Source organism: Geospiza fortis, unplaced genomic scaffold (assembly GCF_000277835.1).
Source record: "Geospiza fortis unplaced genomic scaffold, GeoFor_1.0 scaffold286, whole genome shotgun sequence".
Lineage (NCBI taxonomy): Eukaryota > Metazoa > Chordata > Aves > Passeriformes > Thraupidae > Geospiza > Geospiza fortis.
In genome coordinates this window covers 1,384,939-1,407,885 of record NW_005054444.1, presented here as the reverse complement: position 1 = coordinate 1,407,885, position 22,947 = coordinate 1,384,939, and the positions used below count along the sequence as shown (strand labels likewise).

Sequence of the window (22,947 nt, the reverse complement as noted above, 5' to 3'; positions counted from 1 at the left end):
ACTGTTCTTGCTTAATCTAAACTTTGTTTTCAGGCTGTTTCTTCTGTGCCTCGGAAGCCTTTCCCTAATGCCCTGGTTACTGTTAAGCTGGTGGTCCTGTTCTTCTTTAACAGCAGTGGTTTGGGTCAAAAGCCCCCTCAAATAGTTGTAGCTATTGAATTCACACAGCTGTCTGCATTCACACTCCCATTTCTATCACTTGCTGCTGTCCAGGCCAATGGAAGAAGGCAGAAGCAGTGGTTTGACACAAACCACTGCGGTTACAGGAGAACATGACCACCAGCTTACCAGTAACCAGGGCATTAGGGAAAGGCTTCCGAGGCACAGAAGAAACAGCCTGAAAACAAAGTTTAGATTAAGCAAGAACAGTCTGTGAGACGAGAGAGGAGTGGGAAGGAAGTGGCATGGAGGCCAGGGTGCTCTGCAGCTTGGCCACCTCTGTGTGTAAGAAGCTCCCTGGCAGCTGAGTGCTGTGGGTGACCTCACTTGTGGCACTGAGGGGAGCAGCAGGCACAGACCCACAGTTCTGCAGTGTGACAATGTGACCCTGTGCTTTCACCTGTGCTTCACAGGCTGCCGGGAGAGCTGTGGATACTCAGCAACCCCACATCTCCAGCAGGAAGTGTGTGGGACCAGGGGAAGCCCTGCTCCCACAAAGGGGATGTGTTCTTGCAGCTGCCCTTCCTGCATGGCTGGTGGGAGCCTCGAGGTTCCACAAGTCTTGTGAATGTGTTTTTCTGTGGGGTGAGAGCTTGTGAACTCTGCTTACATAGAGATGTTTAGAAATGTAGGCTCTGACCGTGCCTGCAGCCTGTTGTGCACAAGACAGAATCAGGGGATGTCTTCTACAGAGAGCTCAGGCTTGTCCTCCCTTGTAAGCAGTTCTGTGCCCTGATCTTGTGATACATCAGCTGAAATGCCTGTGCTGTTGCTATGAGCTCTCCTATTCCAGTGTCTCTGCACCCATGCATTCCTCACCACAGGGAGAAACCAGGTGATGGAACAAGAGCAAAAGCTGTGTTTCCATCTCAGCCCATTCAGAGGACGTTGGCATCCAGTAGGGATCCTTTATCCTTAGGGATATCCTTCAGAATATGAGAGTGCTGCACTTGAATCTAGCAGGTGTTTCCAGCTGGAAACACCACATAGGGCTTCAGCTTTTGTAGTCATAACCAAGGCAAAATTCCTGATCTGACATGCAAAGGGACTCCAGTATCATCCAATGATCCTTTCTGACCTCCAGCCCCACAAAGACAGGGCATATTGAACACCACTGCCCAAAGCTCCATCCTCTTTTCTAATCAGATTATTAAATTAGTTACTTCATTAGTTAAAAACAGTGTCACAAGTTCTTTGTTGTGCTCAGGGTTTCTGGCCTCAGGATGCACATGGGCACTGCCCACACCCAGTCACAGATAGGCTTACCTCTCATTTTTGGTTCCCTTTTGCAGGCTGTGCTCAGTGGGTTTAACCCTTTGCTAGCCAATGCCAAATATACCTGCCCGTGTATGTATTGTCACACACAGGGGCCCTCAGCAGGAGAGAGCAGGCAGCAGAGAGGGAAGGCCATGGATGACCTGTGCAAGTGCCTGAGGCTGTGCAAAGGGAGACTGTGTGAGCTGCAGTGATGCTCCCCTTCATCTGTTTTCCCTTGCCTTCATGAGATTCTGTGTTGCAATGATGCTTGTGTGAAATGCCCTGGCAGGGAAACGATGGAAGTTCCTCAATCTCCTGTGCTGTGGGTACACCCAGGATATGGCTTTTTCAGCACATCAGATTAGCGCCTGTGCAGGCCCCTCACCAGAGTGGGAGGTGCCCTGTGCAGGAGGAAGGCTGTTTGTGCTCACACTGGTAACAGGGACCCTTGGAGAAGAGTGATCCTCCTGCAGAGATGATGAATGGCCAAGGGAGAGTCAGTCCTGGAAGTGCAGGTAACCCCCAAAGCTTCCTTCCTTTCTGTCCTCCTGCCAAAGGGGTTGGGGGAAGGCAGGGCTGGGGTGGATCCTGGGCATGGTGCGGTGGCCGGATCTCCTACCAGGAGATGGGGCTTAGGACAAAAGCAAAGCAGCAGATGAGGGAAGTGGGCAGTGGCCAGGCTGGCAGAATGACCTTTTCCTAGAGCCAGGGGGAATGGAAGTGCAGGCAGAGTGTGCCCTGCTATTCCCTTCAGTGCTGTGTCTGTAAACAATGGGGCTGAAGGGGGCTGTCCTCCTGTCATTGCCCTGCTAAAGCTCTCTGCAGCACTCTGAGCACAAGTCCCTGCTCCCACCTCTGCTGCCTCCAAGGACAACCCAGCCAGGGCTCCCCAAGAGCTCCCACGTGCCTTTTCCCCCTGTGGAAACAATCCCTCTGTGTGTCTGGCTGTGCACACCCTGAGCTGGGCAGTCACTCCTTTGGGGGGCTGTGCCCCTGCAGAAAGGGGCTCATGGGACAGAGGCAAAATGCAGGGAGTGAGAGAAAGAAGCCCTAAAGACAGAGGAAGAGGAGGGAGATCCACAAAGAGCACTCAGGCACAGACAGGGGTAATGGAAGGCAAGCAGGAAGATGTGTTGAGGAGAAAGGAGGCCTGACAGGACAAAGGGGGAGTGAGGTTTGGGCAGAATCCAGGCAGGTCTTGTGATAAACAGGCAAATAAAGAAGCAGCCTCAGGACAGCCCCTGTGCTCCTGTACTCTGTGGCTCTGAGCCACTGCTAGGGACAGGCAGCAGGACCTGCTTCCAGCACCTCTGGGGCTCCCCACTCCTTGGAACAAGGGACCAGCAGGGTGCTGGGGAACAGAGCCACCTGGGTTATCCTGCTCCTAACTCTGGGCTGGGACATGCTCACTCTTGCTTTGTGTTTTTCAGCCCCAGCAGAAGAGAGAGGCTGCCCCTGGCTGAACATCTGGGTCTTCCTGATTTTTGCCCTTGCAATCAAAGCTGCCTTTGTGATCATCTGCCTTGGTGAGTTAATTCACCAATGTTAATTAATATTGTTAATTAATAATGTTGAGGGAATTAAGACATATAAGTGTGTCTTAATTCCCTCAACATTAAGGGCTCGAGTGACTGCTTTTTTTCAGGTGAAAGCCCATATCGTAGTCCCTCTTCCAGGCAGGCAAACGCCTTTCACCAAAACAGGCCTCTCCAGTCTTATTGGCTTATCCCATGACTTCTGTGTCCCTTTCCTCACCCCTTCCTCAGAGAATTTCTAATTCAGGTTTCCTGGCAGCTGGGCTGTGGGTGTGTGCATGGCAGGGTGGCTGTGGTTGGGAGGGCTCCCTCCTGCCGTGTGTGTGGCATGTGCCCAGTGGGATGTGCTTCCAGGGGTCCCTCTGCTGTCTGACTGGGAAGACACAGGGCTCCTTCTGGCTGCGAAGGCAGCTGTGCCACTGGTGTGGGCCAGGAGAGGTGACAGCTGGGAGCATGCTTGCTGGGGAAATGGTGGAAGGAGAGTCCAGGGGCCAGAGATGCTGTGTGAGGAGCTGGGAGCAAGGGCTAATCCTGCTGCCTTTCCTGTCCCTTTGCAGCGGTTCCCTTCTGCCGCAGCAGTGACCAGCCCTCAGCCCTGCAGCAGCAGTTCTCGGAGTGGGAGTGCGACTCAGCGGTGCCACAAGGCACAGGTCAGTATCCCAATGTCCCCTCTTCCTTGGGGCTAAGGGCCTCAAGGGGGCCGTGCCAGGGCAGGTCAAACCACATCCCCAACAGAACTTTGGAGAGACCTGAGATCCCCTTACAAGGATTACCCTGGCTTTGGGTACACAGAGCTCACTGGTCATACCCCAAAGCAATGGGAAGGAATGTCTGCACTATCCTTGTTTATTCAAGCACTTTCTGTCAGGAAAAGTCACTAAGGAGGACGTGAGCACTGTCCCTGGAAAACCTGGATCTCTGCAATCACCATCTCTTGTTAGTAGCCTGCATCTCTCTGTCCTGTTCCCTGCACAGACCGAGGCTGGATGTGCTGCCCAAAGGGCTGGAGAAGGTTTCAAGGAAGCTGCTATTTCCTGTCCACTGACACGATGTCATGGGCTGAGAGTGCACAGAACTGCACTGGGATGGGCTCCCAGCTGGTGGTGATCACCAGCAAGGCAGAGCAGGTAAGTGCACAGGGCCCCAGAGAGAGGGACCCAGCAGGCAGAGCCGCAGTGCCGGGCCCTGGAGGGCACTCAGAGCCCCTCCTTGTCCTGCAGGGGAGGGGGAAGGTCCTGTCTGCACCTCTGCAGCACCAGCCCCCTCTGCCACCAGCCCCACATCATGGGGATTCCCAATGCCTCTCTGTGCTCTGTCCTGCCACTCATGGACATTTCTCTCTCTCTCTGATTGCCAGGAATTCCTCTCTGAGCAGATAAGGCAATCTAAAGAACCGAAACTAGACAATTTACACATTGGACTGTTTGCAGAGAAGTTGGGCCAGTGGCACTGGGTGGACAAGACTCCATACAATGTGACAGCAGCGTGAGTATCTCTGGATGAAGGGTGTTTGGTGTGACTCCTGGTAGGGAAGAGTAGATGTGAAGGTGCCTCTGGGTGAAACAGAGGGAGATGACACAAACTTTCCCTGCAGTCCAGCACAGGCCTCTGCTGGGAGTGAGGTGCATGGGGTGAGTGGTGCTGATCAGTTGCCCCCAGCAGGATGGAGCAGGGGGGCCCTGTTGTGCTGGAAGGCTGTAGGAAGGAGGCAGGTTTCCATGTGCCACTGGTGCCAGTGGGATATGGAGTGGGAGGAAGGGCACTGCTTCAGTCCATGAATCAGCATTGGGAATTTCTGTCTCTTGCCTTCAAATCATCCATCCCACTGGGGCCTTTTCCTGCAGTGCTTTACAGTGGGCACTGGGGAGTAACAAGCCTGTCTGTCTCCCAGGTTCTGGCCAAAAGGAGAACCAAGTGAAGGCTATGATGAGAATTGCGTTATAATCTACAGGGATACTGAACTACCCAACAACTGGAATAGTGTCAGATGTTTGAAGTATCATCGAATTTGTGAAGCTGCAGCAGTAATTGTGTGATGGAAATACCTCTGACCTGAGTAAAGCTGGGAACTCAGCAGGGAGCTGGGAACAGCTCTGGCTGTGCTGGGAAGGGTGGGGAGCTCTGACACATCTTCACTGTGTGGGGTGGGACCATGTGTGTGGAAGTGAAATGGGCTTTGTCCAGCATCCCCAGTGCATGTGGTGGCTCAGGGAACACAGGGAGGCTCAGGCTCTTTGAAGTATCTCCTGTGTTCTTGTGTCCTCTTCTCTCTGCGTGGTTCCAGCAGCCTCTGGCTGAAAAGAGATGGACTTCTCCAGGAGGAAGACACTGGAATGGAAGACAGATATCCCAAGATTCAATGTCCTTTGTCTCCTTGAGCAGAGCTGTTTGCTTTTTGTGTAGTCACACACAAAATGTCCTCTAGCTGTACTGGTTGTGCTGAACAAATTCTGAAATCTTAGACAAGAGAAAATACAGTATCAGACCAATAAAGAAAGGCCCTGTGCTCTGGGTGCGTATCTCTCTTTCCTTTTCCATCTCTCGGCTGTGGGGAAATAATCCACAAACCATGGAATCGTTTGGATTGGAAGAGACTTTTAAGGATAGTCTAGTTTCAAGTCCCCTGGATCATGGGCAGGGACCCCTTCCACTGGACCAGGTTGCTCATATCCCCATCCAGCCTGACTTTGAACATATTAGAGTTGGCATACGTCTCCTAAGGGCAACTGGTTCCAGTGCCTCGTCACCTCACTTTCCTAAATATTAGGAGGGAACCACTATTCCTCCCTAATATGCAATCAAAACCTGCCCTCTGTCAGTCTAAAGCCATTCCCCTTTGTCCTATGACAACATTCTTGTGTACAAAGTCCCTCTCAGCAAGGCTATGTCCGCTGCTGTAGTATTGACCCTGGCAGGGATTTGACTTCATTCCACAGGTTACAGTCAATAACAGGAGCTGATGTGAAGAAGTGTCACAGGCAGCTGTGAGAAATCAGTCATCAGCAGAGACTTGCAGTGGTACTGGGGAACTGGAGACATGCTGTGCTGCAAATATGCTCCCTTCCCTTTCCTGGTGTCCTGGTCCTCTCCAGGTTCCCAGTGCAGATGTGTGTTTCATGCAGAACTAAATCCTCTGATGACACCTGAGTTAATGTCCCTTGGTGCCCTGTGGTGGGAACATGACCACTGTGCTCTTTACAGCCTCTTCAGGCCCGAGATGCTTCTCCCTGCTTCCATTGCTTTCTCCCAGTTCCAAGCCTTACCTTTCCTCACAACTCCTACTTAAGCTATTTCTTGATGCCATTTCTCTCTCTTTGCCTCAGCCTACTCTCATTCCCTGCTGGCTTGGACTACGCCCAGTTCTCTGGCTGTGAGCACAATACAACTCCCTAAGTCACACATCTAGACCCAGAGTCAGTGTGCCTCCCCTGGAGACCCACTGCCAGACAGCCCTTCTGGTTTTGGGACTCTTATGGGGGTCAAGCTCGTCCCTGCAAAGCAGCATTTTATCCACTTGCCTGAGAGTTTGTTTGCATGTTGACTGTCTTCTCCACTGTGCATTTGCATGCATCTGCCTTCCAGGGATGTGTTCTTCTCTGCTTTTCCATTCATTTCTCTAGTTCCCACATCCCTTGTCCTGCCAGCTTGTCTCCTGGCCTCCTGGTTTGTCCCTTCTCACGTGTTCAGGGCAATTTCTGCTTTTAGACTTGTTGTTACCTTTTCCTCCCCATGGGGCTCTGTCTTTGCATTAGTGGAATGAAATAGTCCCTGCTTTGCCTCCTTCTGAACACAGCCTGAAAAACAGGATAGAGAGCAAAAGAAACGCAGTGGGGCTCCACCTCAGGGATCCAACTGTGTCCTCTCACTTCATGGAATGGCTCTCCATCTTCCTTGTGAGTTCTTCCTGCACAGGAGTCCTGGGCTGAGACTTTCTTCCTGAAACATGCAGGAGATGAGCCCTCATGGAGCCAGCTCTGGCCTGGCCTACCAGGCTGTCACTTCAAGAATGGGTAGTGGTGACAGCACATCCTCCTGGCCCTGCAGGTGAGGGCCTCTCCATGTGCAGCCTGGAAACCATGCCCTGCCGTGCACAGCTTCTCCCAACACCAGCCTGGGCTGCTGGGCTTGGGTCTGCCCAGAGGGGACCTCCTTATCCAGGTCTTGAGCACCATTCCCATGCGTTTCTGGCTTTTGCCATGCAGGATCCCCTTTAGGCCTCCCCTCTGCCATAACTCTTAGCACACAAACAGGACAAGGAGCACATTTCCTGTCTTCCCTGCTGCACACGAGAGCCAGCCCAGCACAGGAGGCTTAGGCCTGCTGTGGTGCAGCCAGTGAAGGTGCACGGTCCCTGAAGGACAGAGCTGACCAGCACGTTCCTCTGCTGGCTGTCCACTTCTGGGGTCAGCCTGTGGTGAGCAGCAGCCCCTGCTCGGTCTGGACATGGCCCCCTCCCCTTGGCTGTAGGAAGAAGGCAGGATTCCACTCATCATGGACTGATGCCCATGGGAACAGGGCAGGAGGAAAACAAGGGTGATTGATCCGGGGAATTTGGGATGAATCAGGATCTGGAAGAGTCTGTCTCCATGTCACTCTGAGCCCTGAGACCCCAGGCCCTGGAGCTCATCCTTCCCTGCAAGACGTGACAAGGCCATGGTGCAGGGTGACACCTCTCCACTTCTGGAGCCCTGGGGAGCTGACTAATGTGAAAGGTGCAGCCTGTGTTGGAATCCTCCAGAAGGCAGCAGGACAGTAGGGCTGGAACAATCTCCCACAGCAATGACAGCCATTGTCTGCAAATACCTGAAGCTGAAGCATAAAATGCCTGATGGAGGTAACCTCATCCTCAGGAAAATGGGAGGCCAGCAGTTACACACAGAGGGTCTTTGAGGCGGGGGTGAACGCTGCAGCCTGCATCCCCACTTAGCTGAGAGGGAATATTGTGTGGATGACTGATGGGCTGGATGACAACCAGAGGCTTCAGGAGGGCAAACAGTGGCCAGTTTGAGCATTTGTTTGCAAGACTCCCTTCGAAGACTCCCACTCTGATGATGTGCATCTGCATTGATCCCCACCCTGTGGGAGCCTGTGTCCTTGCTTTCCAAGATATCTGTTCAGCCAATATGTGGGAGCAGCAACTAGGGAGCCTCTCCAGCCCATTGTGCAGCACCTCCAGTCTCACTGAGCAGCAATAGCAGGACACAGAGCGAATGTGCTCAAGACAGAGAGGGAATGTGGCCTTTTTTCTGGAGAGTTCCCAAAGGCATGGGGACAACACTGGATTGTTCTCTGCAGGCTGTTCCTCAGGCAGCTGACCACACCACTGCCCATGTGTCCTAGTGACTGGCAGCAAATAGCCAATCTCCTTGCAAAGCCAGTCTTTGCCAGGCAGGAGTAACTGACAGGAGGTTCCTAGGCCCTGACAAGGCAAATGGAGCATCTTCGGGATGGACCTCCGTCACATGAAGAGAGCCTGAGTTAGAAGTGTTCAGAGCAGAGGAGGGAGGGATGCTACCAACTGCCTGGCCCTCAGTCTTCCACACAATATTCCCTCTCAGCCAAGTGGGGATGCAGGCTGCAGCGTTCACACCCGCCTCAAAGACCCTCTGTGTGTAACCGCTGGCCTCCCATTGTCCTCAGGATGAAGTTACCTCCATCAGGCATTTTATGCTTCAGCTTCAGATATTTGGAGATGTCACGGTTTGATGCTGGCACGATGCCAGTGCTTCCATGAAAATATATGCTCCCAGGTGTCTACTGTGAGATGTGATCAGGAATAGAGCAAAGCAGGCTCCAACTTAGGAATAAAGAAGTAAAGCTTTATTAACTTACAACTATATATAAAAAGAAACACACAGAACTCAGAATGAAAACCTTCCAAAAAACATTTCTCCTCCCCCCACCAAATTTCAAGTACATCACAGTAGTACAAAACCTTGGATTCTCAATTCAGTTACCACTCCTCAGATCACCAACTCTCAGTCCATCACCGCCCTTTAGATAATCAATTCTCAGTTCATCAAGGAATGAGGAGTCCCTCTTGTACCACAGGCTTCTCCTGGAAACACAGTTGAAACCTCTTGTGTTTCTATGTCACACATGGCACCGCCCAGAGATCATTTGCCATCGTGACATCTTCCTTCCATGCCCAGTGCTCTCACCACTGTGCATGGACCAGAGCTGCTTCTAGGGTTCCCCTTTTAAGGATGCTTTGCCCAGTTCCAAAAAAAACACCACAGTCTCTCACTTTCGGGACACCTGTCCCCCCCAGATTCACCCCCTGGGGCCGAGGGGTCTTGAGAACAGAGATCTTCTTCTCCTTCCCTGAAGACGGAGGGCACCACCACCCTCCTCACCTGTCATCTCTGTTCATGCACTCCACATAACAACACTGAACTCTCTTGGCTCCAAGCCATTGCCTCCCCCCTAAATGCAGTCTCTGTGTCGCAGGAAAAAATGGTTCTGTCCATGGCTATACAAGAAAAGTCCAGCCAAAGGCCACTCCATCACCTCCTCCCACCTAAGATTCTTCTTCACTTCTCTCGAGGCCCATTTCGTCTTATCTCATCTCTATCTCTCTTCTCATTCAACTCCAGGTGGATCAGCCTTTGTAAGGTTTCCATCATCCAAGAAAAGGGTTAAAAATCTCAGGCTCTGCCTGTCCAGAACTCCCACGGCTGTCCTGCCAGGCACCTTCTCCCTGCACCCTCCCCTTCTCCTCCTTGGCCAGCTGTGCTATCAAATTTCAAGGTGGCACAAGCACAGGCCCAGGCTCTCTCTCTCTCTCTGGGGTGGGGGTGCCCGATGCCTCTCAGTGTTCCTCCACCCTTCCAGCCTGCAGGGGCCTTCACCTCCCTTCTCTGCCCAGCCCATCAGTCATCCACACAATATTCCCTCTCAGCTAAGTGGGGATGCAGGCTGCAGCGTTCACACCCGCCTCAAAGACCCTCTGTGTGTAACTGCTGGCCTCCCATTTTCCTGAGGATGAGGTTACCTCCATCAGGCATTTTATGCTTCAGCTTCAGGTATTTGCAGACAATGGCTGTCATTGCTGTGGGAGATTGTTCCAGCCCTACTGTCCTGCTGCCTTCTGGAGGATTCCAACACAGGCTGCACCTTTCACATTAGTCAGCTCCCCAGGGCTCCAGAAGTGGAGAGGTGTCACCCTGCACCATGGCCTTGTCACGTCTTGCAGGGAAGGATGAGCTCCAGGGCCTGGGGTCTCAGGGCTCAGAGTGACATGGAGACAGACTCTTCCAGATCCTGATTCATCCCAAATTCCCCGGATCAATCACCCTTGTTTTCCTCCTGCCCTGTTCCCATGGGCATCAGTCCATGATGAGTGGAATCCTGCCTTCTTCCTACAGCCAAGGGGAGGGGGCCATGTCCAGACCGAGCAGGGGCTGCTGCTCACCACAGGCTGACCCCAGAAGTGGACAGCCAGCAGAGGAACGTGCTGGTCAGCTCTGTCCTTCAGGGACCGTGCACCTTCACTGGCTGCACCACAGCAGGCCTAAGCCTCCTGTGCTGGGCTGGCTCTCGTGTGCAGCAGGGAAGACAGGAAATGTGCTCCTTGTCCTGTTTGTGTGCTAAGAGTTATGGCAGAGGGGAGGCCTAAAGGGGATCCTGCATGGCAAAAGCCAGAAACGCGTGGGAATGGTGCTCAAGACCCCAGACAAGCAGGCCTTTCCAGCTAGTGGGAAGCCCAGCAGCCCAGGCTGGTGTTGGGAGAAGCTGTGCCACTGCAGGGTGTGGTTTCCAGGTGTAGAAGGAGAGGCCCACACTCACAGGGCCACATTGTACAGCTGTAAACAGGCATTTTTTCTGAAGGATTTCATCCTGCTGCAACCAGGGAGAAGAACAGGAACGGGCAGCTCTTTGAGTTGGGATCAGTGCTTACTGCCTGTGCTGATTTGTGTGGTGTTTTGCATGTATATGTCCTCTTTCTTCCATATGTCCCTAGATATGTAGGATCTACTGTCCCTACCCGCTGTGTCTCACTGCTACCTCGAGCTGTGCATGTGGACCTGCAGCCACCTGCAGCACCTGCGCTGCCGTTCATACAACTTCTCCAACTGGATTAGGGAGCCAAATCTCCTGGGCACCTTGTCTCCAGAACAAATTCCCCCCTCTCTCTGGGACACAGAGGGAGGATTCACTTCCATAGGTAGGATGGAGGCGCACAGACAGGAGCTGGACACCCAATTGCATTCCCTGTGGGGAGCTGGCACTGTTCCCTCAGGTGACTTGGGCACTTGGTGTTTCCTGAGGAAAGAGAAGCAAGGACACAGGAGGCAGGAAGTGGGAAGAGATGGAGCAAAGGAAGATCCATGCTGTCCAATGGTCTACAGCAGGACGTGAAGGCAATGCAGTAGGCACTGATGTTCTGGATGGGATGTCATGTGCAGCAGGAGCCCTGTCTCTTCAGCCTCCTCTGCAGCACGGTCTGGCCTGGGTAGGCATGCCATCCCAGGCACCACTGAGGATTTGGCTTTCCAGGAATGCTGCTGCCTCAGGTGAGCCTGGGATCAGCTCTGAGTCAGGAAGACGACTTTTTCCTCCAGGTGGATCTGAAGGGCCAGTGTGGATTGTTTCTCCCATGGCAACAAGTCCAAAGGGAGGGCCACAAAGATGAAGGCAATGAGGATAGAGACAGAGGGCTGGAGCAGAAGCTAAAAGAATTGGGATTGTTCAGCATGGGAAAGAGGAGATTCCAAGTTGGTCTTATAGCAGCTTTCCGGGAGGATTCCAAGAAGGCTGGAGAAGCACTATTTACAAGGGCATATAGTGCACAAGGGCATGTTGTGCATATGGCAAAGGGGTTTAAACTGAAAGAGGGCAGGTGTTAGGAAGAAGGTATTAGGAAGAAATTCTTTTCTGTAAGGGATGCGAGGCACTGGCACATGTTTCCCAGAGAAGCTGTGCATAGCCCAGCCCTTGAAGTGTTCAAGGCCAGGCTGCATGGGGCTTTGAGCAGACTGCTGTAGTGGAAGGGGTCCCTGCTCAAGACCTAGAGGTTGAAAACTTGATCCTTAAAGTTTCCATACAACTCAAACCCTTCCGTGACTCTAGGACTTTACCTCTCCAGCTTAGATATGGAGGAAAAAAGAGATACAGAGACAGGGTACAGAGAATTTCTTCATTGGTGTGATACTGTATTTTGTCTTGTCTAAGATTTCAGAATTTGTTCAGCACAACCAGTACAGCTAGAGGACATTTTATGTGTGACTACACAAAAAGCAAACAGCTCTGCTCAAGGAGACAAAGGACATTGAATCTTGGGATATCTGTCTTCCATTCCAGTGTCTTCCTCCTGGAGAAGTCCATCTCTTTTCAGCCAGAGGCTGCTGGAACCACGCAGAGAGAAGACAACACAAGAACACAGGAGATGCTTCAAAGAGCCTGAGCCTCCCTGTGTTCCCTGAGCCACCACATGCACTGGGGATGCTGGACAAAGCCCATTTCACCTCCACACACATGGTCCCGCCCCACACAGTGAAGATGTGTCAGAGCTCCCCACCCTTCCCAGCACAGCCAGAGCTGTTCCCAGCTCCCTGCTGAGTTCCCAGCTTTACTCAGGTCAGAGGTATTTCCATCACACAATTACTGCTGCAGCTTCACAAATTCGATACTGCCTTATGTGTGGTTTGACATCATTCCAGTTGTTGAAGCTCCGTTCAGGCAAATGCATTACAGTGCAGTTCTCATCATTGCCTGGACTTGGTTCCCCGTTTCGCCAGAACCTGGGAGACAGACAGGCTTGTTACTCCCCAGTGCCCACTGTAAAGCACTGCAGGAAAAGGCCCCAGTGGGATGGATGATTTGAAGGCAAGAGACAGAAATTCCCAATGCTGATTCATGGACTGAAGCAGTGCCCTTCCTCCCACTCCATATCCCACTGGCACCAGTGGCACATGGAAACCTGCCTCCTTCCTACAGCCTTCCAGCACAACAGGGCCCCCCTGCTCCATCCTGCTGGGGGCAACTGATCAGCACCACTCACCCCATGCACCTCACTCCCAGCAGAGGCCTGTGCTGGACTCCAGGGCATGTTTGTTCTCCAGAAGAAGGCACAGCAAGGACAGTCCTGCTGCTCTCTCCCTCTGCCCCATCTCTTTGTCTGCATTCCAGCACGGGCCATTTTGCTCACATAAGTGCTGTGTAGGCCAGGCAAGGCCTGTCAAGTATTAAGGGTTCTTGCTGATGGCAAGGTGCAGCTTTTTCTAGGCTGACAGCAATGATTTCCAGATAACAGGTAGTTAATTCGTAACCAATACCAGCAAAGATGGGCACATGTGAACCGGGTGTACTACAAAGTTCTCTCCTTCTGCATCTTTCCCTACCAGGAGTCACACCAAACACCCTTCATCCAGAGATACTCACGCTGCTGTCACATTGTATGGAGTCTTGTCCACCCAGTGCCACTGGCCCAACTTATCCTCAAACAAACCAATGTAGAAATTCACTTTTGGCACATCTTGATTTTTCTGCTCAGAGAGGAATTCCTGGCAATCAGAGAGAGAACAATGTCCATGAGTGGCAGGACGGAGCACAGAGAGGCATTGGGAATCCCCATGATGTGGGGCTGGTGGCAGAGGGGCTGGTGCTGCAGAGGTGCAGACAGGACCTTCCCCCTCCCCTGCAGGACAAGGAGGGGCTCTGAGTGCCCTCCAGGGCCCGGCACTGCGGCTCTGCCTGCTGGGTCCCTCTCTCTGGGGCCCTGTGCACTTACCTGCTCTGCCTTGCTGGTGATCACCACCAGCTGGGAGCCCATCCCAGTGCAGTTCTGTGCACTCTCAGCCCATGACATCGTGTCAGTGGACAGGAAATAGCAGCTTCCTTGAAACCTTCTCCAGCCCTTTGGGCAGCACATCCAGCCTCGGTCTGTGCAGGGAACAGGACAGAGAGATGCAGGCTACTAACAAGAGATGGTGATTGCAGAGATCCAGGTTTTCCAGGGACAGTGCTCACGTCCTCCTTAGTGACTTTTCCTGACAGAAAGTGCTTGAATAAACAAGGATAGTGCAGACATTCCTTCCCATTGCTTTGGGGTATGACCAGTGAGCTCTGTGTACCCAAAGCCAGGGTAATCCTTGTAAGGGGATCTCAGGTCTCTCCAAAGTTCTGTTGGGGATGTGGTTTGACCTGCCCTGGCACGGCCCCCTTGAGGCCCTTAGCCCCAAGGAAGAGGGGACATTGGGATACTGACCTGTGCCTTGTGGCACCGCTGAGTCGCACTCCCACTCCGAGAACTGCTGCTGCAGGGCTGAGGGCTGGTCACTGCTGCGGCAGAAGGGAACCGCTGCAAAGGGACAGGAAAGGCAGCAGGATTAGCCCTTGCTCCCAGCTCCTCACACAGCATCTCTGGCCCCTGGACTCTCCTTCCACCATTTCCCCAGCAAGCATGCTCCCAGCTGTCACCTCTCCTGGCCCACACCAGTGGCACAGCTGCCTTCGCAGCCAGAAGGAGCCCTGTGTCTTCCCAGTCAGACAGCAGAGGGACCCCTGGAAGCACATCCCACTGGGCACATGCCACACACACGGCAGGAGGGAGCCCTCCCAACCACAGCCACCCTGCCATGCACACACCCACAGCCCAGCTGCCAGTCTACAAAGCAGCCTCTCCTTGTCACCCTCTGCCTCTTCCTCAGCTACACAGCAACGGGCACCTGGGGGAGTCGCCCTCAGCTGGGCCTGTTCCATCAGCAACACACAGTGCAGGTGAAGGGAATCACTTACAACTGGGGCTGCTGAAACCAGGGTGCAGCATAAACCCCTAGGACTTACTAGCTCCACTTTGTGGGGAATAATGCCCTCTTGGTGACAGGCCACAGCCACAATCCCAAGGACATCCTAGTAACTCAGACAATTAAGAATAGAGATCAGGAGCTGATCAGGGTGTGCTCAACAATCCAGATGCCTATTTTCATCAATCATTTAATTTAGAGCTATTTTTACTTATGAGCAGAAGAATCCTGGTGGCTCCAGTGCCTGATGAGTGCATTGCTGTAATGGAGGAAGGCTTAGAGGAGATGGGCAAGGGCAATGCCTGGCTGAGCACCCCCATTGCCAATAAAGGTAACCTTACCCCTACATAAATATAAAGGATGAGAAGAAATTTGGCTTGTAGTTTTGTTCACCTGAGGGAATTAGCAGCTGTGGAAGTTTTCATTTCCTCAGAGATCAAAAGTGGGCAGCATCTTCCTCAGTTAGCCAAACCAGCATAGGACAAGTGGGTATCTTAGTCCAAAATGGCGTAAGAAACTGAATGACTAACTTTTGTTTGTCATACCTGAAGAAAGCAATGGGCCTGAGCTGGCTTTAACTCCCCTATTTTGTCATGGCATTTGGGGCCATTCAATGTCTTAATGTGGAGCATACTGCAGATCTATGTCCTGTTTGGGCCCCTCATAACGAGAAATATATTCAAGTGTTGGAGCATCTCCAGAGAAGGGCAGTGGAGCTCAGCATGAGTCTGAAGCACAAGTCCTATGAGGAGCAGCTAAAGGAGCTGGTGGTGTTTATCCTGAAGAAAAGGATGCTCACAGGTGACCTTATTGCTGTCAACAACTCCCTGAAAGGAGTTTGTAGCCAGGTAGGGGTCAGCCCCTTCTCCCAGGTAACAACAAACAGGACAAGAGGAAATGGTCTGAAGTTGTGCCAGGAAAGATTTAGATTGGATATTAGTAAAAGCTTCTTCACTGAAAGGTGGCCAAGCATTGGAACAGGCTGCCCAGAGAAGTGTTGGAGTCACCATTCCCACTAGCGCTCAAAAGACAAGTAGATGTGGCCCTTGGAGACATGGATTAGTGGTGGGCTTGGCAGTGGTTGGTTAGTGGTTGAACTACATGACCTGAGTTGTCTTTTCCAACATTAATGATTCTATGATTCCATGCTTGTATGACCAGCAATTAAAATTATGTTTGTATTGTGATCCGCCTGTGCATTGCAGTGGCCACTCTCTGTTACATGCAATTCATACTGGTTTTTCATTTAAATGCTGTATCGCTATGCTAAACCAAAATCCTGTGTAGCATCGATTAACCTGGGTAAATAAAATTTCACTAAAATATTAAACCTTCCGTGTGTAGAAGGTATCAGATGCTAACACCCCAGGCTAAAACTCCCCAGCCTTTTGGCTGAGTACCGTGAAAGGTTATACATTTGGGAACAAAGAAATAAAAACGTCTGGGACTCAGATGCTAAGGGCGACATAAGGAAAGGCAGTGATTTATCATAATAAGATGCCTCTTCCAGAATCCATTGTGGTTATTAACAACTTGTGCAAGCATGCCATGAATTATCTTTAATAGAAAGTGAGAATGAAACAGTGATCACAGTCTTTACAAACAGCATCTCCAGGAATAACCTCTAATGAACTGTTCTGCAATCAACCCTTAAAAATTGTGAGAGTTAATTAACTGCACTATGCAGTTAATCCTGGAGATGCCAGGACTGTGAGAAGCCATTTTTCCACTAGGACACAAAGCATATCCAAGTACCTTAGAGAGCCTAAGTGCAGATTCAGCTACCTGTATAGACACGTGTGCCTCTGTCTCCACTTTTTCCCATCTGTCAAACGTAACTGAGTTCTTTTTGTGGGGAATGAAAGTAGAGAATTGTTCCACAGTTCCAAAAAGGCCATGCAAGATTGGAATGTGCAATCTGGGCACATTCCAGTCTTTACCCCGAGGCACTGACAAGGCCTTGGGGTAAGGAGTGGAAGATCTGGAGGATGTATGCAGACATATACAAAGTCAGGGCAGGAAAACTTGAGACCTTACACAAAGCCCAGACAACCATGAAGCATGGTTTCTATACTTTTCTCCCAGCACTTCCCCCAGACGTCTCCCTTGTAATCTCCTTGCACATACTTACCAAGGAGGACAACAACAAGGGCAATGCACACCAAGAGAAGCAGCAGTGAGATCAACCACGGCAGCCACAGTGGGTATTTCTGGGGATGTTGCTCAGGCTTCTTTGCTTCAGGAGGTCCTAAAAGTGACAGAAGCACACCAAACAAAACACTACAGTCAACTATGGGTCTGTCAGTCCACAGTCCACATACCAAGGATATACCGCTCAAGGGAGAGCTCATCAAAAGAAAAAAAAATTCTGTTACAAGGTCTGGGAGAAAGACAGACTGGGACAGAGCAGGGAATGTCTGTGGTTTCTGTAGAAAAGTCCAATTCAGCGAGTGTGTTCCCAGCCCAGCCAGTGAGCCAACAATTATAATTGGTGGCCTTTGGGGGTGAGGCCTTCACAGGGCCTCAAAAACTACAGTGAAACAATGTCTTTCTAGATTGAGTCCAAAGCTGCTAAATGCAACATTGCTCAAACTGTGATACTTAAGACATAAAGGAAGATTTCATGTTGACTTCTCCCCAGAAAACTTTTTCTGCCTCCTTCAGTTCCACTAGCTTTTTGAACTTGCGGTGCAGAAGATTGGTATAATCTGAGAGAGGATGGGAGACAAAAGATGTGCAAGGCTATGACGGCACATCACCATTGGAAGATTGAAAGATATATTTTTCATTCCATCCCTGCTTTCCAAGTCAGGATTCAAAGATTTGCTGTAATAAAACTAGGTTGTGCTAGGCTAGATATTTGGGGAGAACAGAGGGCTGTGCCAGCAGCCTGAGTAAAGTACTCAGATTAAGATTTGCCTGGACCTCACTTTTATCTAGAGAGATATTGCCAGTACTGAGGAGGTTTGGGAGCAGGCAGGAGAGTGCGTCACAGGGAAGGAGAAGCAAACAGGTTAGGGGATTGTTCTAGGTTGTGGCAGGTACACAAGCCAGGGCAAATAGGAGGGGAAAGAGACAGCAGCACTCACTGCAGGACAGGAGTAAAGAAGCTTTGGGAGAGACTACTATCAAAGATAAGATTTAGAGAGCCTTCATTCATTGTTCAGCATGAAGCTCCCAGGTCTGTCAGCAGCAAAGTATGCCTGCCAGACATGCCTAGTAAGCAAGACCGTAAGAAACCTGCTCTTTGTGGATGCCTTCTGACTACTTCCCAAAGGCTTGGGAGAGACCGCTATAGCAGGGAAAAAGGCATAATTTTTCATTATCTGGAGAGAAAATAAGTGGACAGACAAGGTCCAGGTTTCCCTGGTCAAATAATGTTTTTCTAATAATGTTTTTCTTTCTTTTGCCTTAGTGAAAACAAGGAGCCCCCTCAAGATCTGGAGTCAAAGCACTTACTTCAGAAATAGCTCTAACCAGTCCAACTGATTTTTTTGATATGCAGCACATCCAGACATTGTTCAACCTGTGCCCAGTCAGACCTGAGCATCCCACACTCCCACCCAGGTGGCACAGGGAGCACTGCATGCTGTGCACCTCAGCAACACGAGTGAAGTGCAGTAATCTTGTGCACACTCGGGGGGTTGAACTCCCTGCAAAATGCTTTCCACAGCTGGTCTGTGCTCTGCAACATGTCCAGCATGATCACAACACAACAGACTTGATGTCTTTGGAATAATAATTTGGAACACAAAGGGGAACTTCCACCTCACCACAGTGGAAATGCTAACTACATCCAGAACCAGCTAGTCTTGGTGCACTGAAAACAGTGAGCTTTCAAGACAGACAGGACAATGTACACTATTTATTTCCATGACTCGTGCCTCAGAGCAAGCAAGGAATAACGTGGAGCTGATGCCTGCTCTGTTTGGGATTGTAAAACTGAGCTAAAGCTGTAAATAGGCAAGCTATTATATATCCTTAGGCAGCAGTAATTATTTATTTCATTTTTTAAAAATATTATTCATTGATTTATGCACACATACATTTCCTGCCCTGGAACATGCTGTTGTGTAGGGTCCTATATGTCAGGCAGAAGCAGTGAGCCTTACACAGAACATCTCTATGGGTTTCTACTTGTGGAATAATGACTACAGAGTACATATTAACCAGAATATGCCTTAAATTTGCATGAAGTCTAGTAAAAGAACCATTTTACCACTGTAATTTTTAATAGGAAAAAAAATTGTTTGGTGTGTTAAATGTTTTTCAGGAGTGGCAGACATCAATAACAGATTTGGATCTGCCTCCAGATCTTAAATAATTCTTCTTCTGTATATTTCAGAGTGTTTAAGTTTTGGGTCTCTCTTCTCCAAGGACCATTTCTCAATCAGCCATGGACAATGGGGCTGTGTTTCTGCAGCCAGTACCACTTCTCATGAAGCTGCAGAGTACAACTGACTGCTCTACTATAAGCAGGCATGTTGATTTTCCTACCCTCTCCACAAGCATCAATCTGTAGTCTCACTCAGAGGCAAGAGCAGCCAGGACGGGCTTATTTGCTGCTTTGGGAGCCCCTCCACCTTTGTGACAGATCAGATTGTTTGTAATAAACCACAGTCTCTACTGTTGGTACTCAGCATGGTCCAAATTTGACTCTTACAAGACTACATAACATGTAGGGGACTGAGGGAGCACAAACAGGTTCCTTAATGAGTGACATTTGAAACCTACTGTTTGTGCTCCCAGTAGTCATTTTTGTTCATGTTGCAACTCCCATTTGCCTTTCCTCTTGGAGACGTTTCTCAAGACTCTTATTTCAAAACTCTTCCAGTCTCCTGATCATTTAGCTCCTTTTTCTCACCAATCCATCAAGATCAGGTAGGAACCAAAGTCACAGAAGGAAAAATCTTCATTCCCTCTTCTTCACCCTGCTCCCTCCAGCTCCCTTTCTCCCGAACAACCCATTCATTCCTTACCTTTGACCACTGGAGCTGGCGATTCATTTTTGAACTTCACCTCAGCATAGGTGATTTCTGATGCCATTTAATCACAGTGTGACCCTGTCCTTAGTTTTGCCACGTAAAAGTGGGTCTTTTAGCTCCTTGTTTCCAGAGGGTGACAGGAATAGGTTACTGAGCCTTTCCCATACATTCATTCACCCTCTACCCATCAAAGAAGGCTATGCTGAACACTGGAAGCACTGGTGATAACCCAAGAATTCCTGGGAGCTCAGAAATGCTTCAAAGAGATCTTCAGTTTCTTAGCCCAGGAAATCAGCCCTGGCACCATGGAAGATTTTGAGACATAAAAGAAAAATGAGAACCTAACAACTGAAAAGGAAGTTGCACTCCTTCCCCATATCAGATTCTCAGCTGATTGGCTTCCTTTTCAAGACATTTATAGGTTTTTTTCCTCTTTTTAACTTTCTTACTTAACTATCTCCCCATATTTTCAAGTCTGTTAGTAATTCTAACATTGCTCTCACATTTGCAGCTATCACAGGTCCTAGCCCAGTTTAACCTGCAGTCCAGAACAAAATGCATTCTGCCCTATTTGTCCCTTGTGTTTAAGCTGCATTTGCTACATCAAATGTCACAGCTATGCCTCACTCTTCAAAGTCAGCCCCAGCTGGAAGTTAGCACTAGAACAAATCTCAGACTAGGAAATGTTCCTGTAGAAGTGAGACTGGGGAGTTGCAGCCTTAGACAAAGCAATAAAAATAATCAGAAGGTTGATATATCAATGAAGAAACAGAAGGATCAGGCTGGAGTCAGAGAGGAGAACAAGCAAAGTGGAATTTTAAAAAACATATGTTGGTGGTCTGAGAGATTATTGGGAAGAGTATACACAAAATCTTTTCTATTAAAACCTGATTCACAGCCTGTGGAAGTTCAGAGCAGTGCTTGCTTCAGGCTCCATTTCAGAGGCTGAAAAGGGATGGTTTACATTTTTCTGCCACTTTTCCAACACTGTCATTTATCTCCTTTATCTGCTTTCTGGTAAAAACCTCTGATACTATCTTGAGCAAAATGTCAGTGCTTAGTCTGATTTGAAGCTGGAGCAGATCTTGAAAGGAGACAAGGGAAATGGCTGCTGAGATACATTCTAAATCAGAAAGACTTCTGGGAACAGATGCCAATAAGTCAGGCAGGGTGAGGAGGGTTCAGTCAGCAGATAGGACTAAGGTCTGTGTTGTAATGGACCTTCAAAGACTATCTTCTGCAGCCTACCTGCCATGGGCAAGGACATCTCTCACTACATCAGGCTGCTCGAAGCCCCTTCCAACCTGGCCCTAAACATTTTCAATTAAGGAGAATCTGCAACTTCTCTGGCCAATCTGTTTCAGCATCTCAGCACCCTCATTGTAAAGAATTTCTTCCTTATATCTAATCTAGATCTGGCTTTTTCAGTTTAAACCTATGACCCCTTATCCTACCACTACCAGTTCCATTAAAAGGTTTCTCTCCATCTTTCCTATAAGCCCCCTGTAAAAGCCTGAAAAAAGCCACAACAAGGTCTCCAAAACAACAAAAAGGAAGAAGCTGGTTAGTTTGGCTAGCCTTAAGGCAGAGCAGAATGAGATGCTCACAGGACATCCAGAGAGCACAGAGCATAACCAGAGCAGAGTTGGAGCTGAGATAGGGCAGTAGAAGAAAGAACATGCACCAGACAACAGAGAAGAACAATGTGGCAGAAGGTAAAGGGAATCTGAACACAGTTTAGGGAGAACTGCCCCTAAGCAGAGTGAGGCAGTAACTGCATGTCTTTACCAAGGATCCTTTTTGTGTCTTGCGTGTCCTGAGCTAACTTTACTTCTCCTTTAGGTATTGTGTGCAAAGAGGGTGACTTTCACACAAGAATAAGAACAGCTACAGGAGAGAAACCTGGTCCCTCAAGCAAGCATGCTGTCTGCTTCTCTTTCCAACATCCTTCCAGCACTATCCTTCAGTCTTGGCCCTCTCACTAGAATTAAGCCTTCCTAAGTCTCTGCTGAAATCTACTTCAGCCCTCAAAATTCTTGTTGAGAATTCAGAGCAATCCTCTGCATACTTCCCCCTGTCCCCACCCAACCAAGCCTCAGCAGACTCAGTCTCATGGGAAAAAGGCTTACTTCCTTGCAGGGTTTCAAGATTTCCACTGTGAAGAAACATGAAACAGAACTAGCAGACAGAGAAGGAAGTTACAGAGCAGCTTCATGCACTTTTTCCACTGAAACACATCTCCAAACACAGCCGAAGCATTTCAAATGCAAATTCAGGCTCTAGCTGCTCTTTTTATTAGATTACATTAGACTGCACTTAAACATCAGTAGACAGCTCAATTCTTCTTTGTCAGCCATCAGAGTTGTTGCTTGTTATCAAAATTCAACCCTGAATCATACTTTCAGGGGATGCAGTGCTGAGCCAAGGTGTAACAACAATCACATGATATTCCTGAAAACTTTGTCCTTTGAATTTCATATACACTGACGGCATGTAAATGAGTGGTAGACAGAAAGAACTGGACCCTGCAGTTAGTTGTGGTGCTGAAAAAATAATTTTTAAAAACAATCTTGCTTAAAAACCCCCAAAACTCATGCTTTGCTTCCTTGCATTCTCACGGCGCTTCCTCAGTAACTCCATTCCCCCTCTTCCTGTGCTCTGCTCACTCCCTTGTCCTCCCACAATACCTGTGTTTCTCTACAGATCTTTCAGCTCAGCCCTACCCCATACTGCCAAGTGCCCCCCGTGCTCTCAGCCCCCAGCTCCTTTCTGGGACTCTCACAGTCCTGCTTTCCCTCCTCACTTGTGCTCCAGCTCCTGGCTGCTCTGCAAGCTCCATGGCCACCCTTTGTCCCTGACCCAAAGAGAAGGCAGCAGAGGCACTAATGCTCTTTCTCCCCTACCTGTCAGTGAAGTTTGAATAAGGTGGTACCTGCAAGCCTTTCACCCCAGAGCCAGCATCACTCAATTTAGCAAGCAGGTCAATGTGAGCAGAGGAAACTGCTCACATGTCCCATTGCACATGCCTTACTTCTTTTGAAAATCCAGCTGAATCTGAGGAGTTAAATTCAAATTTATAAGCAAAGAGTAGGACCAGAATCCTAAAGCTGTGACCCCACACATTCCAAAAGAAATCCCATTTTTAAATTGACCACAGCTGTGGTGGAAGCTGCAGGGAAGTGACACACTTCTTACAAGCCAGTTTGAACACAGAGGAGCAGCTGAGAGAATTGAGCTGAAGGCTGTGAGTCATCACAAGTGACA

General features: G+C 49.7%; 2 protein-coding genes across 2 annotated transcripts; one reads left to right on the top strand and one right to left on the bottom strand.

Annotated features, from left to right (window-relative positions):
- The first annotated feature begins 1,894 nt into the window (after positions 1-1,894).
- Positions 1,895-4,987, top strand: LOC102041182 (C-type lectin domain family 4 member E-like). Its single transcript, XM_031062317.1, has 6 exons — positions 1,895-1,931; positions 2,853-2,942; positions 3,509-3,601; positions 3,927-4,078; positions 4,309-4,436; positions 4,843-4,987. Exons 1-6 carry the CDS (start codon positions 1,895-1,897, stop codon positions 4,985-4,987), a joined length of 645 nt encoding a protein of 214 aa, XP_030918177.1.
- Positions 4,988-12,089: 7,102 nt separating this feature from the next.
- LOC102036604 (C-type lectin domain family 4 member A) lies at positions 12,090-19,919 on the bottom strand. The gene is made up of 6 exons (XM_031062309.1): positions 19,678-19,919; positions 16,830-16,946; positions 14,161-14,253; positions 13,684-13,835; positions 13,335-13,456; positions 12,090-12,694 (listed from the first exon to the last, which is right to left on the bottom strand). The coding sequence occupies exons 1-6, from the start codon at positions 19,742-19,744 to the stop codon at positions 12,547-12,549; spliced, it is 699 nt and encodes a 232-aa protein (XP_030918169.1). The 5' UTR covers positions 19,745-19,919; the 3' UTR covers positions 12,090-12,546.
- Positions 19,920-22,947: the final 3,028 nt, after the last annotated feature.

Coding starts and splice junctions, on each gene's coding strand:
- LOC102041182 (XM_031062317.1), top strand. CDS start 1,895: ATGAATGGCCAAGGGAGAGTCAGTCCTGGAAGTGCAG. Junction 4,079..4,308: donor TCACCAGCAAGGCAGAGCAG/GTAAGTGCACAG, acceptor TCTGATTGCCAG/GAATTCCTCTCTGAGCAGAT. Junction 4,437..4,842: donor CCATACAATGTGACAGCAGC/GTGAGTATCTCT, acceptor TCTGTCTCCCAG/GTTCTGGCCAAAAGGAGAAC.
- LOC102036604 (XM_031062309.1), bottom strand. CDS start 19,744: ATGGCATCAGAAATCACCTATGCTGAGGTGAAGTTCAAAAATGAATCG. Junction 13,457..13,683: donor TCACCAGCAAGGCAGAGCAG/GTAAGTGCACAG, acceptor TCTGATTGCCAG/GAATTCCTCTCTGAGCAGAA. Junction 12,695..13,334: donor CCATACAATGTGACAGCAGC/GTGAGTATCTCT, acceptor TCTGTCTCCCAG/GTTCTGGCGAAACGGGGAAC.